This window comes from Culex quinquefasciatus, chromosome 2 (assembly GCF_015732765.1).
Source record: "Culex quinquefasciatus strain JHB chromosome 2, VPISU_Cqui_1.0_pri_paternal, whole genome shotgun sequence".
Classification (NCBI taxonomy): Eukaryota; Metazoa; Arthropoda; class Insecta; order Diptera; family Culicidae; genus Culex; species Culex quinquefasciatus.
Window position 1 is genome coordinate 83,389,122 of NC_051862.1, and position 17,007 is coordinate 83,406,128.

Consider the following 17,007-nt stretch of genomic DNA (forward strand, 5'->3'; position numbering starts at 1 on the left):
TGATGTTCTGGGTCTTCTGTAGAGTCCCGGGAGGTACGACCGATGCACAGTGGGCGAAATGGAACCCAAAATCGGACTTAATTGAACGCGGCTGGTTCCCTGGTATGAATAATAGTGTTTCTTATGTAAAAAAAATCCGGGGAATCGATTGGTGATGGTTTCATCCACCGCACGAAACGGCAAAGGGTCCATTTTGCCCCAATTCCCCATTTTTTAACAATTTTTCTTGAAAATCGGTCTGTATTTAGAGCGGAGGCTTTATGCGGCCTTCCAAAATGCACTTAACTCGTGTGAAAATGTCCCAGGAATCCAGTAAAAATAACCACTTGCACCGCAAAAATCATTTAGGGTCCATTTAACCCCAATTCCGCTATAAAAGCATTTTTGGCCGTTTTTAAATGTTAGGTCAGATTTTAAAAATCTGAAAATATTTTTATCGTAAAGATCAGACAATTTTACATAAGAATGACGATTTGCACTTGATAGTTTGACACATTTATGTTGATAAAAATAAAATGTATGTGAAAGGCAGTTAATTCTGCGTTTGGGAAAATTGGCCCAAAAGTGATTCTTCAATCTTTTTATTTAGTTTAATTTCTATATCAACATAAATGTGTCAAACTTTCAAGTGCAAATCGTCATTTTTATGTAAAATTGTCTGATCTTTACGATAAAAATATTTTCAGATTTTTAAAATCTGACCTAACATTTAAAAACGGCCAAAAATGCTTTTATAGCGGAATTGGGGTTAAATGGACCCTAGATGATTTTTGCGGTGCAAGTGGTTATTTTTACTGGATTCCTGGGACATTTTCACATAAGTTAAGTGCATTTTGGAAGGCCGCATAAAGCCTCCGCTCTAAATACAGACCGATTTTCAAGAAAAAATGCAAAAAAATGGGGAATTGGGGCAAAATGGACCCTATGCCGTTTCGTGCGGTGGATGAAACCATCACCAATCGATTCCCCGGATTTTTTTACATAAGAAACACTATTATTCATACCAGGGAACCAGCCGCGTTGAATTAAGTCCGATTTTGGGTTCCATTTCGCCCACTGTGCGATGGGTCTACCGCCGTAACACGGCAGAGGTCGATGTTTTTTGACCTCAGATCATATCCAGATAGCCTCAGGGAGGTTCAGGGACTAGTCTACCGATATGTGGAAATGTTCTGGGTCTTCTGTGGAGTCCCGAGAGCTACGCCTGAAGGGTCTACCGCCGTAACAAGGCAGAGGTTGGTGGTTTTTGACCTCAGATCATATCCAGATAGCCTCAGGGAGGTTCAGGGACTAGTCTACCGATATGTGGTGATGTTCTGGGTCTCCTGTAGAGTCTCGGGAGTTACGGCCGATGGGTCTTCCACCGTAAGAAGATAGAGGTCAGATGTTTTTGACCTCAGATTATATCCAGATAGCCTCAGGGAGGTTCAGGGACTAGTCTACCGATATTTGGAAATGTTCTGGGTCTTCTGTGGAGTCCCGGGAGCTACGCTTGAAGTGTCTACCGCCGTAACAAGGCAGAGGTCGATGGTTTTTGACCTTAGATCATATTCAGATAGACTCAGAGAGGTTCAGGGACTAGTCTACCGATATGTGGAAATGTTCTGGGTCTTCTATAGAGCCGCGAGAGTTACGACCGACGGGTCTACCGCCGTAACAAAGCAGAGGTCGATGCTTTTTTACCTTAGATAATATCCAGATATTCTAAGGGAGGTTCAGGGACTAGTCTACCGATATGTGGTGATGTTCTGGGTCTTCTGTAGAGTCCCGGGAGCTGCGTCCGATGGGTCTACTGACGTAACACGGCAGAGGTCGGTGGTTTTTGACCTCAGATCATATCCGGATAGCCTCAGGGAGGTTCAAGGACTAGTCTACCGATATGTGGTGATGTTCTGGGTCTCCTGTAGAGTCCCGGGAGTAACGGCCGATGGGTCTACCACCGTAACAAGATACAGATCAGAAGTTTTTGACCTCAGATCATATTCGGATAGCCTCAGGGTGGTTCAGGGACTAGTCTACCGATGGTGGTCATTTTTTGGGTCTTCTGTAGAGTCCCAGGAGTAACGGCCGATGGCTCTACCACCGCAACAAGATAGAGGTCGGAGGTCTTCGACCTCAGTTCATATCCGGATAGCCTCAGGGAGGTTAAGGGAATAGTCTACCGATTTCTGGTAATGTGCTGGGTCTTCTGTAAAGTCCCTAGAGCTACGGTCAATGGGTCTACCGCCGTAACAAGGCAGAGGTCGGTGGATTTTGACCTCAGATCATATACGGATAGCCTCAGGGAGGTTCAGGGACTAGTCTACAGATATGTGGTGATGTTCTGGGTCTCCCGTAGAGTCCCGCGAATTACGGCCGATGGGTCTACCTCCGTAACAAGATAGAGTTCGGAGGTTTTTGACCTCAGATCATATCCAGATAACCTCAGGGTGGTTCAGGGACTAGTCTACCGACTTCTGGTAATGTGCTGGGTCTTCTGTAAAGTCCCGGGAGCTACGGTCAATGGGTCTACCGCCGTAACAAGGCAGAAGTCGGTGGATTTTGACCTCAGATCATATCCGGATAGCCTCAGGAAGGTTCATGGACTAGTCTACCGATATATGGTGATGTTCTGGGTCTTCTGTAGAGTCCCGGGAATTACGGTCAATGGGTCTACCGCCGTAGCATGGCTCAGGTCGGTGGATTTTGACCTCAGATCATATCCAGATAGCCTCAGGGAGATTAAGGGACTAGTCTACCGATGTGTGGTGATGTTCTGGGTCTTCTGTAGAGTCCCAGGAGTTACGGTCAATGGGTCTACCACCGAAATAAGGCAGAGGTCACTGGATTATGATCTTAGATCATATCCGGATAGCCTCAGGACGGTTCAGGGACTAGTCTACCGATGTGTTATGATCTTTTGGGTCTTCTGTAGAGTCCCGGAAGTAACGGCCCTGAGACTATTCGGATATGATCTGAGATCAAAAACCACAGACCTATATCTTGTTACGGCGGTAGACCCATCGGCAGTAACTCCCGGGATCTTACAAAAGAATTATCAGATCAGTAGACTAGCCCCAGAACCTCCCTGAGGCTATCCGGATATGATCTGAGGTCAAAAACCTCCGACCTCTATCTTGTTACGGTGGTAGACCCAACGGCCGTAGCTCCCGAAATCTTACAAATCACCCAGAACATCACCACATATCAGTAGACTAGTTACGGCTGTAGACCCATTGACCGTTACTCCCGGGACTCTACAGAAGACCAGGAATATTACCACACATCGGTAGACTAGTCCCTGAACCACCCTGAGGCTATCTGAATATGATCTGAGGTCGAAAACTTCCGACCTCTATCTTGTTACGGTGGTAGACCCATCGGCCGTAACTCCCGGGACTTAACAGGAGACTCAAAACATCACCACATATCGGTAGACTAGTCCCTGAACCTCCCTGAGTCTATCTGGATATAATCTAAGGCCAAAAACCATCGACCTCTGCCTTATTACGGCGGTAGACCCTTCTGGCGTAGCTCTCGAGACTCCACAGAAGATCCAGAACATTTCCACATATCGGTAGACTAGTCCCTGAACCTCCCTGAGGCTATCTGGATATGATCTGAGGTCAAAAAACACCAACCTCTGCCGTGTTACGGCGGTAGACCCATCGGTTGTACCTCCCGGGACTCTACAGAAGACCCAGAACATCACCACATACCGGTAGACTAGTCCCTGAACCTCCCTGAGGCTATCCGGATATGATCTAAGGTCTAAAACTACCGACCTTTGCCGTGTTACGGCGGTAGACCCATCGGACGTACCTCCCGGGACTCTACAGAAGACCCAGAACATCACCACATATCGGTAGACTAGTCCCTGAACCTCCCTGAGGCTATCTGGATATTATCTAAGGTCAAAAACCATCGACCTCTGCTTTGTTACGGCGGTAGACCCGTCGGTCGTAACTCCCGGGACTCTATAGAAGACCCAGAACATCTCCACATATCGGTAGACTAGTCCCTGAACCTCCCTGAGTCTATCTGGATATAATCTAAGGCCAAAAACCATCGACCTCTGCCTTATTACGGCGGTAGACCCTTCAGGCGTAGCTCTCGGGACTCCACAGAAGACCCAGAACATTTCCACATATCGGTAGACTAGTCCCTGAACCTCCCTGAGGCTATCTGGATATGATCTGAGGTCAAAAAACACCGACCTCTGCCGTGTTACGGCGGTAGACCCATCGGTCGTACCTCCCGGGACTCTACAGAAGACCCAGAACATCACCACATATCGGTAGACTAGTCCCTGAACCTCACTGAGGCTATCTGGATATTATCTAAGGTCAAAAACTATCGACCTCTGCTTTGTTACGGCGGTAGACCCGTCGGTCGTAACTCCCGGGACTCTATAGAAGACCCAGAACATCTCCACATATCGGTAGACTAGTCCCTGAACCTCCCTGAGTCTATCTGGATATGATCTGAGGTCAAAAAACACCGACCTCTGCCGTGTTACGACGGTAGACCCATCTGTCGTACCTCCCGGGACTCTACAGAAGACCCAGAACATCACCACATACCGGTAGACTAGTCCCTGAACCTCCCTGAGGCTATCCGGATATTATCTGAGGCTTAAAACTACCGACCTCTGCCGTGTTACGGCGGTAGACCCATCGGACGTACCTCCCGGGACTCTACACCCAAAGTTAAAGAACGAGGGGAAAGTCCTCCCGAAAAGAAACGTGAGGAAAGTACTATTTTGCGTGAGTAAAGACCTCTCGCGTGTTCATTCGTTCATTGACGAGTTCATCCTATTGAGTGGCTTATATGGACAAATGACCGCCACTTAGTCACCGAACCATGAAGGCCTATACGGCAAAGGCACGGTTCAATAAGCCGAAGATCTTTGGTTCGAATCTCGGTACCGGAACTTTTATTTTTTTGATAGATGAACTTTCTTGGAAAATGAACCCATGAGTAAAGTACTCACGGCAATTTCGGGATTTATCCTCTCCGTCCGCACACAGTACCATTTTACTACCGAATCGTGCTCTTTATTCTCTCGTATGCCGATGCCCAGTTCTGGGTGTAGAGAAGACCCAGAACATCACCACATATCGGTAGACTAGTCCCTGAACCTCCCTGAGGCTATCCGGATATGATCTGTGGTCAAAAACCACAGTCAAATCGCCTACCTCATACTTGTACGGCGTTGAACACATAGGCCTTAACTTGACGAAGTTTCAGATGATCTAGAACATCGTAAACCATGTAAATTTGGTGTAGCTGTATAGCTGACTTCATAATGATTCCAAAACACTATAAATTTGTATAGTTTAGTTGATTTTTTATAAAAATATTGCCCATGTCTCCCATATAGCCAAAATCCCATAAGCCCTGTACCTCGCATATGCAACTCTTGCGACAAAACCGAATCAGGTGGAATGACTCGTATATGCAAAGTTGCATATGCGAGGCGCTCTTATACGAGGTTTAACTGTATACGATAGATACCATTCATACAATTTGTTTGTGTAAACTAATGATGTAGTTTAAAATCGTCAATCGAAGGCTCAGAGAATTTCTTTCTTATTTTGGATAACCTATTGCAAAACATGAAGGTTGGATACAGCTCAAGTTATTTTCCAATCATTTTTCAAAAACTATTTGATTGAAATTGAATTGACAGCTTCCAATCACAATTGTTTAGGGGTAATCACAAGAAAAAGTCTATGATAAATATAAATAATTTATTAAATTAAACTACACAAAAAAAAAACCATAATAATCGCAAAGTTGCTCACGATCACTTGCTGATAGACTGCGGTTCCCTTCTCCCTGGAGACCACAACAGTTCATAGAAGGGCCTCTGCAACTAGTTGGTACAAAATGCGCGCGCCATACGACTCGACCGATCGTGCCGCCGTTCGTCCACCGATGATGAGGTAATATAACTCTCAGGAGATTTCATTAAGCTTCCAACCTTTTTTTTATCTCTGCTGTTGCTTCCCAAGTGACTTAGTTTTTTCTTCGGTAGAATCCGCACGACACAAACCAGTCGACGCGACAATAAATAATATAATAACTTATTTAACCGACGGGGCTCGACGTTTTTTTTACGACCTGTGGTTGCTCACTTTTTTTTGTTGCACATTTGTGCATCGGCGAGTATTCGTTCCCTGAACATCTGTTTGATCCGGCCGGTATCTTAATAGCTAAGGCATGCGCGCAGGCAGAACTCAAGTCAAGCGTTCACTTTCATCTCGGGGGTAACGTGTGAAAAGGGTGTAATAGATTTTCTTACAGATAGAATTGGATATTTGTTGCTCTACGGTTGCACTAACAATTGTAAAACAACTGTAAAAAAAGAAGGAAAGAACTGGAAAGAAACCCTTTTCATCGCATCCTCCACCGATCTCTCTAATCCGATCGATACTCGTCGTAGGTCGGGTGTTGCTTGCGGGTTCGATACAGTTTCCCGAAGGCCAGCAGTACGAGCAGGGCCGTCACCACTATCAGCGAAATTGCCACCGCGGTGAGCGTGAGAACCGACGGCGATGATGAGGGCGCCGAGTCAACCGGGTGAAGGTCACCGTCGGATGGCAACATGATTCGGAACGATATCGAGGTGATTTCCGAGGGAAGTTCGTGTTCCGGGGATGGCGGCGTGGTCGTCGATGTCGTCGTTTCTAGCGAGGAATTGTCGGAGACATCACGTTTCGAACGAACGGTTGCGCAATTGTCCTTCAAGAGGGGAGACACATTGGTTAACAATTTATACTAAAGTTGGGTTTAAATTAGGTGCTATTATGAAACAAAAACAAAATTAGAGTTAAAATAGGGAAAATATACCCATTCTCACCACTCTAAGCTGTGTGTGAATGGCGCTTGATAATCCGGATTGTTCCTTAAAATTTAATAAAACCAAGTACACCAACCAATAGAGCAGCTTTTTATGAACATTTCTGTTTAATTTGACTTTCACCGAAAGTTGTTTCTTTTTCTATTTCGAGCATTTTACAAAAATCGTAAAAGTTTAACTTCGGATAATCAAATCTTCAGAGCCGAGACCCGTGGTGTAGGGGTAAGCGTGGTTGCCTCTCACCCAATCGGCCTTGGTTCGATCCCAGAAGGTCCCGGTGGTATTTTTCGAGGCGAGATTGGTCTGATCACGCCTTCCATCGGACGGGGAAGTAAATGTTGGTCGCGGTCCTAACCTTGGTCGAGAGCTCAGTCCAGGTGTAGAAGTCGTCTCCCTGGGTCTTGTCTCGGTGGAGTCGTTGGTAGGCAGTTGGACTCACAATCCAAAGGTCTTCAGTTCGAATCCCGGGGTGGATGGAAGCTAAGGTGTAAAAAGAGGTTTGCAATTGCCTCAACAATCAAGCTTTCGGGCACCTAGGTTCTAGTAGGAATCTGTAACCGATTTGGGGATAATAGAATACTCAAAATATCATTGGACCATTGGAGCATCCGCCGTCGATCGGTTTTAGTTTTTTCTACAATGTATATTTCTTATGAAGCGAACTGTCAAAAACTGCTCGACGGCGCGCCGCGCGGCATGTCAGAATATGCCATAGACATTGTTGCCAGCGATTTTCTGCACTTTTGGTACACTATAAAACATACCTAGAAGATCAACAAAAACAAAACGCGCAGTATGGGATTTGACAGCACGCTTTTGCCGAAAGTGCGGCGCGTCGTTTCGAGGCTGGTTTGCCGCATGTCTTTCTCGGGAATACGCGCAATACTCCGATGGGTGTAACTAAACTCGAATTTGAACTCAAAAATGTAAACATAAAAGAGTATGTTTTTATTAACCAAGGCTTCAGATAATGAATTTTAGACTTATTTTCGGAGAAGAGCAATTCTCTACGAAATCGGTCTTTTTCTTAAATTTTACTTTTTGTATTTTTTAATCCGACTGAACTTTTTTGGTACCTTCGGTATGCCCAAAGAAGCCATTTTGCATCATTAGTTTGTCCATATAATTTTCCATACAAATTTGGCAGCTGGCCATACAAAAATGATGCATGAAAATTCAAAACTCTGTATTTTTTGAAGGAATTTTTTGATCGATTTGGTGTCTTGGGCAAAGTTGTAGGTATGGATATGGACTACACTGAAAAAAATGATACAAGGTAAAAAAATTTTGGGTGATTTTTTGTTTACCTTTTTGTCACTTAAAATTGATTTGCAAAAAAAAACACCATTTTAATTTTTTTATATGTTTTAATGTTATCAAATGCCAACTTTTCAGAAATTTACAGGTTGTGCAAAAAATCTTTGAGTTATAAATTTTTGAATCAATACTGATTTTTTCAAAAAATCGAAAAATTGGTCGCAAAAATTTTTCAACTTCATTTTTCGTTGTAAAATCAAATTTGCAATCAAATAGTACTTTAGTGAAATTTTGATAAAGTGCACCGTTTTCAAGCTAAATCCATTTTATGGTGACTTTTTTGAAAATAGTCGCAGTTTTTTTATTTTTTAAAATTAGTGCACATGTTTGCCCACCTTTAAAAAAAATATTTTTGAAAAGCTGAGAAAGCTCTCTATATTTTGCATTTTTGAACTTTGTTTATACGACCCTTTGTTGCTGAGATATTTCCATGCAAAGGTTTAAAAACAGGAAAATTTATGTTTTCTAGGTACCACCCAAACAACGCACCATTTTCTAATGTCGATATCTCAGCAACTAATAGTCCGATTTTCAATGTTTAAATTTTAAACATTCGTGAAATTTTCCGATCTTTTCGAAAAAAATATTTTCAAAATTTTTAAACCAAGACTAACATTTTAAAAGGGCGTAATATTGAATGTTTGGCCCTTTTGAAATGTTAGTCTTTATCACACTTTATCAAAATTTCACTGAGGTACTTTTTGATTGCAAATTTAATTTTACATCGACAAATGAAGTTGAAAAATTTTTGCGACCAATTTCTCGATTTTTTTGAAAAAATCAGTATTGATTTAAAAATTCATAACTCGCTCAAAGATTTTTTGCACAATCTGGAAATTTCTGAAATGTTGGCATTTGATGTCCTCTAAAACATTTCAAAAAATAAAAATAAATAATATTTTTTTGCTAATCAAGTTTTAGTGACAAAAAGTTAAATAAAAAATCACCCAAAATTTGTTTACCTTGTATCATTTTTTCCAGTTTAGTCCATATCCATACCTACAACTTTGCCGAAGACACCAAATCGATCAAAACATTCCTTCAAAAGATACATATTTTTTAATTTTCTTACATCATTTTTGTATGGCCAGCTGCCAAATTTGTATGGAAAATTATATGGACAAACTGATGATGCAAAATGGCTTCTTTGGGTATACCGAAGGCACCAAAAAAGTTTCAGTCGGATTAAAAAATACAAAAAAAATCTAATGACCGAAATCTGAGAGAACTGCTCAGAAGCATTTTATTTATTTCGTATCCTGGTTGTAGTGTTCCCAAGTATTGAATTTATATGAAGCACCAGCCGTCGAGCAGCTTTTGCTTTTTTCTACAATGTTTTTCTTACGGAGCGAACTTTTGAAAACTGCTCGACGGCGGATATTCCATTATTAAATTTTTGACCCGAATATAATAACAAGTCCTTCACTGCAAAGAGGTCAACAATAAGTTTCGAAGTGATTAATATATTCTGTAGGCATCAAATTCAAGAATGGATTATTGCAAAACTTGTCCAATGCTCTAAAAATATTGAAAATTGGTCATTCACCATAATGATTCTCATTATTTCAATTGAAAGCCTTTTATGTTGTTTTTGCATGGTGTATCGACAGACTAAAAATTAAAATGATTTTGATGGTTGTCCATCCTTCTCGTTCCTAATGGAAACATTAACTGACTGTTTGGTTATGCTTCGTATTTGCTCCATTTATAATTTATAGGCCCGAGTGTAAAATCTACACCCAAAATTCTGAGTGTAGCGAATCGTTCCCTCAAAATTTATTGAGGGCTCAGCGCCAAAATCTAGAGAAAAATGCTACCAACTCACACCACCATAACGAATCAGTTCATTCGTTATTTGAAATAATAAATCTCCAATGATTGACCACTTTTTGTTCACCAAGCTGTGCTGGCCGAGGCAGTTAAGTCATTGGGTTAGCATGTCAAAGGTCTCTGGTTCGATTCCCAAAGTTGACACTTTGATTTTTGTTTTGACGAGTGGACTTTTTTTGCAAATAAACCTCGAGAGAATAATTTACTCGCCAATCTCGAGCTTTGTTCTCTCGGACGAGCGCTGAAATATATCAATCTTCATCGGCCTGATAGCCGAACGGGCTAAAGCACCAGTCCTCTTTGTGAGAGCTGGGTTTGAATCCCGTTGGTCTTCTTAGTTTTTTTTTGTGGTTGTTTTTGTGTATACAACGTAAAAATTTTAGTCATGTAACATCCACAATTAGCAAATTTTAATATTTTTCATTTTCGACTTCAAAACTGACTTCTGCCTTCAAGATTTACCGACTTCGAATCCAGCTCTTCAAAAGACCTGATTCCATCGGTTCCGACTCACCAACTGAGTTGTTGATAATTTGTCAACTCTGGAGTCAGACAACTTCAATAAATTCGACTTCATCTCCACGACTCTGCCTTGCAAAAACTAATTCTAAACCAATCGATCTCACTATTTAAGAAAGTGTTTATAGTCCCAAAAACAAATCACAAAACCCCTCAAAACTCCTCTCAACCTACCACCGTGCACTCTCTCCGATCCACACACCCCACTACGCGCACCCTCAGCACCATCTCGTCTCCGCTGCGCATCCCTTGGAACATGGCCGCCCGCAGTCCCAACCGGTAGCTCAGCGGCGTCTCCAGCACCGGCGCCGCCGGACAGACGGCCTTCATCGACGGATTCAGACACCCGTTGGTGGTCACCAAGGTGGCCGAGTTCAGCACCGTTCCGCTCGCCGACAGCCGCAGCATCGCCACATCCGACAGCCGGGTGTAGTTCCAGCCTGAAATGGGGAGTTCTGTAAGGTTCGGATTTTTGAGGGGTTTGTTGGTGGGCGGGTGATGCGAGCACACTAACCATCTCCACTGCGAACTTGGGTCCGCAACAGGAGCTCTTCGCCGAGCATGACGGCACCGCCGGGTTCGAGCGATCGCGTGAATCGGTTCCCATTGCCCTGGCCTCTCCGAAAGAGACCTAGCTGGGAACGAAAGGGCCGCTGGGATCCACCGTAGGCGAACGTTCCTGTGTCGCTGGCACTTCTTGCCTGAGCGTCGTTGCTGATCCCTACGCGGACGGAGTGCGTCCGCGCCACGACCCGCTGCTGGATCTTGCACTGCAGCGTCAAGATGGCGTCCGTAACCGTTCGCATCCCTCCGATTTGAGGAAAGCGCAGTCTTAGACAGAGTTCACGAGCACTGGGACCACACTGCTGAACGCCGCACTTGCTAAAGTCAGCGACGTCGATGTTGACGGTGATTCGAGTCTGCTCTACGCGCACGTTACAACCGGTAAGATCGCTATCGTCTTCTATGTCAACGAGGGGTGAGCTATCGATCGGGCTTTGGATGGTGATCGTGGATCGGAAGAACCCTCCGACATTTGGGAGACATGTCAGCTCGTTCAGCTGTAGTCGGATTGGAGTTCGAGAGCCGGTCGGGACTTCGTCCCGCAGGGCTCGTCCGGTAGGAGGAAGGTATCCGTTTGCTGGAGGATCGTAGTTGTACCCGTTGTTGTTGTTTGGTACTCCTTCGTCGGCAAACGGAGGAGCTGGAGAACTTGGTGGGTTGTACTGGTAGCCTGCTTCCGTCGTAACGATCACGATCTCATCCCGTTGTGGAGGTTGTGGTTGGGCAGGTGGGATGTACTCATTTGTGGGAGGATCGGAGAAGATCGGTGGTCCCAGTGGGGGTAGCTCCTCGTTCGGTGGCAGGTATTGGTTGTCGATCGATGGATACTCGTCGGCAAGGTTTGTAGGTGGAACTGGTTCGTCGGCAAACGATTGTTCCGGCGGTATGTATGCATTACTCGGTGGATCGTAGAAATATCCTTGAGAATCTCTTTGAGGAGTCGCAGTTGTACTAACAAAATCACGATTCACTATCACTTCCGGTAAAGGGGTTGTTGGAGGATATCCTCTCCTGTAATCACTTTCCCGACGTGGAGGTACCAATGCTCTGGTAATACTCTTCGAAGCAAACACATCCCCAAAAACACCTTGGATCGCTAGTCCACACAAGATCACCAGTATCCCAGTCATTTCCGTCGCGATCAACTTTAGTTCATTCCCGAATCAAACCGTCACCGAAACTGAAAGCTGACCATCAAATGGTCTCACTTTTATAACCAATTCCAACTGCATGCGTCGAAATCTGCATAAAAATTGCTACCACAGTGGCAACGATCACGATCGGTGACAATTTCCTGAAAGCAATTTCGAAACAACTTAATAACATTACTTCAGCGTGCCCGACTCCCGAAAAAACAACATAAACCCCAAAATATGCCGAAAAGACTTGGGCCACGCCAGGCGACGAACTTGCTCGTGATCATGTAGAACTTCTTCGCGCCAAGTTGAGTCACATTACTCACCCTACCCCGTAACAATGCGCGCGCCAATCGTGATTGGCAGCTTGTACCATCGCGCATGAACCCGGCCAAAGATCGTGTGCTGGTTCCGTTCCGTTTTGTGGACGTCAAGTTTGAGCTTTCTTCTGGAAGAGCCAAACCGCAAACGGCCTTCGGCCGAGCTTGGAATATCTTTGCCAGCAATGAAAGCAAAATCAACCCCAAAAAAGAGTCGCACCGGGTGAAACTTCTACAATAAAGTCGTGACATGTTGGCGCGCGAATTCCTCCGCCGGTTGAAAGTGCGTCCGTCCAAAATGGGCGGGGGGACATGTTGCGTCGGAAGCTGAAAAGCGAAACCATTCAGAATTATTGTTGTTGGCGGCGGCCCCGGTAATTGCGTGGCAGTTTCGTTTTGGAGCTTCGAAGATGAGCCTGATGATGGTTCCAAAAGAGCGGTTTTTGGCGCACGTCGACCTTAAATTATTCCGCATAGTTGTTACTTGATTTTATTTTATTAGTTTTGAAGACCAAAATAGATCCATCACTTATTCAACGCCCAACCAGAGAAGAAAATATTTGGACCCTTGAGAAAAATTAGGACCCAAAATAGGAACATCTACCCTACTTGCATCGTATCGAGATGGGCCTTCGCAGATGAAAAATGTTTTTATGACTTTATATGGAATAGGATAATTTTGACGATCCATTTATTTTGCGGCCCGTAATGAGCAAGGAGTGTGCTCATCCCGGTGATTGATTGGGTTGGGATGCGTGCTTGAATGTGGCATCGTGCTTGGATGTCAATAATGAGACTTGTGTGATGTAATTTGACTTTAAAACAATGTATTTCTGACCGATTTCAATTCAATAAAAATGCGGAGTGGCAACACTGGTTGCCCGATTCGGTCGTTTTTTTCCTGCTCGTGATTGAGAATCTGAGTTTTTTGGTGATAAACAGTAGTTTAATTCGTTAAAAGTGCTTCTTTCAATTCGGGTGCGCTGTGGAATAACGTGGAAGATGGAGTTCAGATGATTTTTCATCAAGAATTGGTGTTTAATTGGAAAGAAAATTCAATCACAGTCGCTTTAAGATGGCGGCTTGAAACGTTAGCAGGCTAGAGCTTCGCCCTCCGATCGATTTCTTTGTTGTGTTAGTGAGCCCGATAGCTGCGTGTGTATTGTCACAGTGGTGGTCTTGACGCGCAAGAAAAGCAGATTTAAGTGAAAAGTGAGCGGAGAGTGATTTTGCCGAGGCTTTTGCTCTCTTATGCCTTTGGTCGCGAGCCCGATAAGCTTGCTGCCGCTGCTGATGTGTGTTTCGTCGTAATCATCATCATCGTCATCAACACAAACTTCGCGTGTAGGCAGTCGGGGCTGTCGGTGTGTTGGTGCTGCTGGCTGTTGGAGTGCGCGGTGAGTTCGCTCCTTGTTGAGCACACGCACTTTTATATTTCACGCTCAACTCCCATCTTGCTAGGAATTACTTTTGTTTCATTGAGAGCGAAAATTGTGGGAACTTTTGTGGGCAGTCTTTGTGTTTGTGCTCAATATGGATGAGAGCAAGAGTTCGTAGTGTGTGTAGCGTATAGTTGTGCTGCTGAGATAATCTTGCAGGGTTGTTTTTGTTTTCAGTGTTGGTGCGCAGGGATGCCAGAGGGGAGCATTTATCTCAAGAATTATTTAAAAATTCTGGAGGCTTTTTCTTTTTTTTCTTTTTCTCGAGCTTTTTTTTTCTCAACTGTTGCATCTTACACTAGCCGACTCCCACAGATGCCGATAATGAAAACTTGGTGAGGACTTTCCATTTTTATTGTATTTAAATTCAAACATATTAAATATGCTGATTATTCCCATTACACAACAAAAATGAAATATTAACTAAGTATGCTTTTGAATCGGTCGTTTTAATTTGTATTTAACTCTCAATTTAAATTAAACAAATAAATAATTATTTTTTACTCCGCATCGCTGTAAGAGTTTAAAATCAAGATTCCAATTATTTATTAAATCATGTATAACCTCGAATTTCGCTTAAACATATAATCATTTAAGGTAAAATATAAACTCCTTTTTACTCTTACAGTCGGTAGCTTGAGTTTAATAGCAGACATGTTAAAACTGTGTTTAATCAGCATTGCATTTACATGAGTAAATGGTTAGTTTAGTAATACTACAATCAATTTAATCAAGCACGGCTTCGTCGCGTTGTATCTGCCGTGGCTTAAAATATAAAAAATATAAATCATGCATTATTTACACTATACAGTCACAAGTATATGTTTAATAATAAAAACTAACTCTACTTGATTTGCCCGCAATACCTTTCGGGGTATATCCTAGGTTCTACCTCTCCTACTAACATTGAGTCCAAAACCTCCCTACAAACATCTATACCACTAAGGTGACGTAGGGGTCCCTGCGCACTTTAGATAGGTGTTTACTAACATTCCTTCATTTCCCCGAGGATAGCTTGGACCCGGCGTGGACCCCCTTATGCCCTGGGCTGTATTACACACTCATCAAAAGATGAAGACATGGTATCTCCCGTGTTGGATTATTGTTCCGGATGAGGGTCTAACACAACCATACCAAACAGTGGGATAAGCGTTGTGGAGCCTTCCGGTGGTGGGGCGTCCTCCAAATGCTAATGCTAATGCTAATGCTAATTTCAATTCAATAAAAATGCACCAAAAATTCTTGTGCACGCAACAAAAGAAAACAAATAATTTAAACAATGGTCGACCAAAAAATTCTTTGCTTTTTTTGTTACTTTGGAGTATCCAGTAACACACCACCTTGATTTTCTTTTTTCAATATTTAGACAGGGATGAATGTATTTTCTCCAAAGTTTGTATGGAGAATAAGTACGTTTCCCTCCTTGTGCATTAACCGGGTCAAAATAAATAAAGATGATCAGGTCAAAAATATCGGCTTCAGCTCTCTTTTTTTTAACTAAACATTTAATATTACGCCCTTTTGAAATGTTAGTCTTGATTCAAAAAAATTAAAATAATTGTTTTCGAATAGATCGGAAAATTTTACGAATGTTTCATATTATAACATTGAAAAACAGACCATACAGTATTAAAAAAAAGTATTTACACCCCTTGGGCACTGTGCACATTTTGTGATGAAACATGTAACAATTTAAAGTTTGACAGAAACCTAGTACTACGTTTTGTTCAGAAACTCATGCTGAACATTTTGCTACAAAAAGCTCATGAAAAGTTGTTTTCTATAAAAAGTTATATAACAAATACTGCTACAAAAATAAAAAAGGTGCAAAAAAAGTTTGTACACCTTTCGAAAAATTAACATAAATTATGTTATTTGTTGACAAATCACCATAAATCCAGTCTCCCAACTCCAAATAGGCATCCTTGACTGATTAAAAAAAATAATTTGGATTGAATATAAAGTTTACTAACTACTTAGTATAAAAGTTTAAATAACTCTGGAAATTCTATATAAAACTTATCCAAACTTAATTTTGCAAACTTTCACTTTAACTAAATGTCAATATATTACCATAAAATTGCTAAATAAACATTCTGGAGTGGGTATAACACCGTTTTGGGGATCTTTGTATCGCTAGAATAGATTTTTCGTTGGAATTTCGTACCAACCCGGAACTACGTTGTCGGAAAATCCGCCGGCATCTGAACCGGTCCACAATTCACAAGTCAACCTATGTGGCATCAGAAAGGGCATAAAATTTCCGATCTTTTGATACCCATACATTCAGGTTTTCTATAAAACCCAAGTTTTTAAATACCTAAGCAAAAACGTTGTTATGGTTTCGTTTGAGCAACCTGCCAAAAATGCATGGAATTTAGTAATTTTTGTTCTCGTGGATCAAACTTACTTTTTGCCCAGGTATTTAAAAACGTAGGTTTTTAAGAAAACCTAGATGTTTGAGAATCAAAAGATCGGAAATTTTATGCCCTTTCCGATTTCACATTAGTTGACTTGTGAATCGTGTACCGGTTCGGATGCCGGCGGATTTTCCGACGACGTAATTCCGGGTTGGTACGAAATTCCAACGAAAAATCTATTCTATCGATACTAATACCCCCAAAACGGTGTTATACCCACTCCAAAATGTTTATTTAGCAATTCTATGGTAATATATTGTCATTTAGTTGAATTTAAAGTTTGCAAAATTAAGTTTAGATAAGTTTTATATAGAATTTCCAGAGTTATATAAACTTTTATACAAAGTAGTTAGTAAACTTTATATTCAATCCAAATTATTTTTTTAATCAGTCAAGGATGCCTATTTGGAGTTGGCAGACTGGATTTATGGTGATTTGTCAACAAATAACATTATTTATGTTAATTTTTCGAAAGGTGTACAAACTTTTTTTGCACCTTTTTTTATTTTCGTAATAGTATTTGTTATATAACTTTTTATAGAAATCATCTTTTCATGAGTTTTTTAGAGCAAAATGTTTGGCATGAGTTTCTGAACAAAACGTAGTACTAGGTTCCTG

The 17,007-nt window shown here is 42.2% G+C and overlaps 2 protein-coding genes across 8 annotated transcripts in view; one reads left to right on the forward strand and one right to left on the reverse strand.

Annotated features, from left to right (window-relative positions):
• LOC6033417 overlaps nt 1-17,007 on the forward strand; it is a 106,771-nt gene that overhangs the window by 75,404 nt on the left and 14,360 nt on the right. The gene's annotated exons all lie outside the window — the stretch shown is intronic.
• LOC6033418 lies at nt 6,370-12,239 on the reverse strand. The gene is made up of 3 exons (XM_001843819.2): nt 11,025-12,239; nt 10,685-10,950; nt 6,370-6,726 (listed from the first exon to the last, which is right to left on the reverse strand). The coding sequence occupies exons 1-3, from the start codon at nt 12,202-12,204 to the stop codon at nt 6,403-6,405; spliced, it is 1,770 nt and encodes a 589-aa protein (XP_001843871.2). The 5' UTR covers nt 12,205-12,239; the 3' UTR covers nt 6,370-6,402.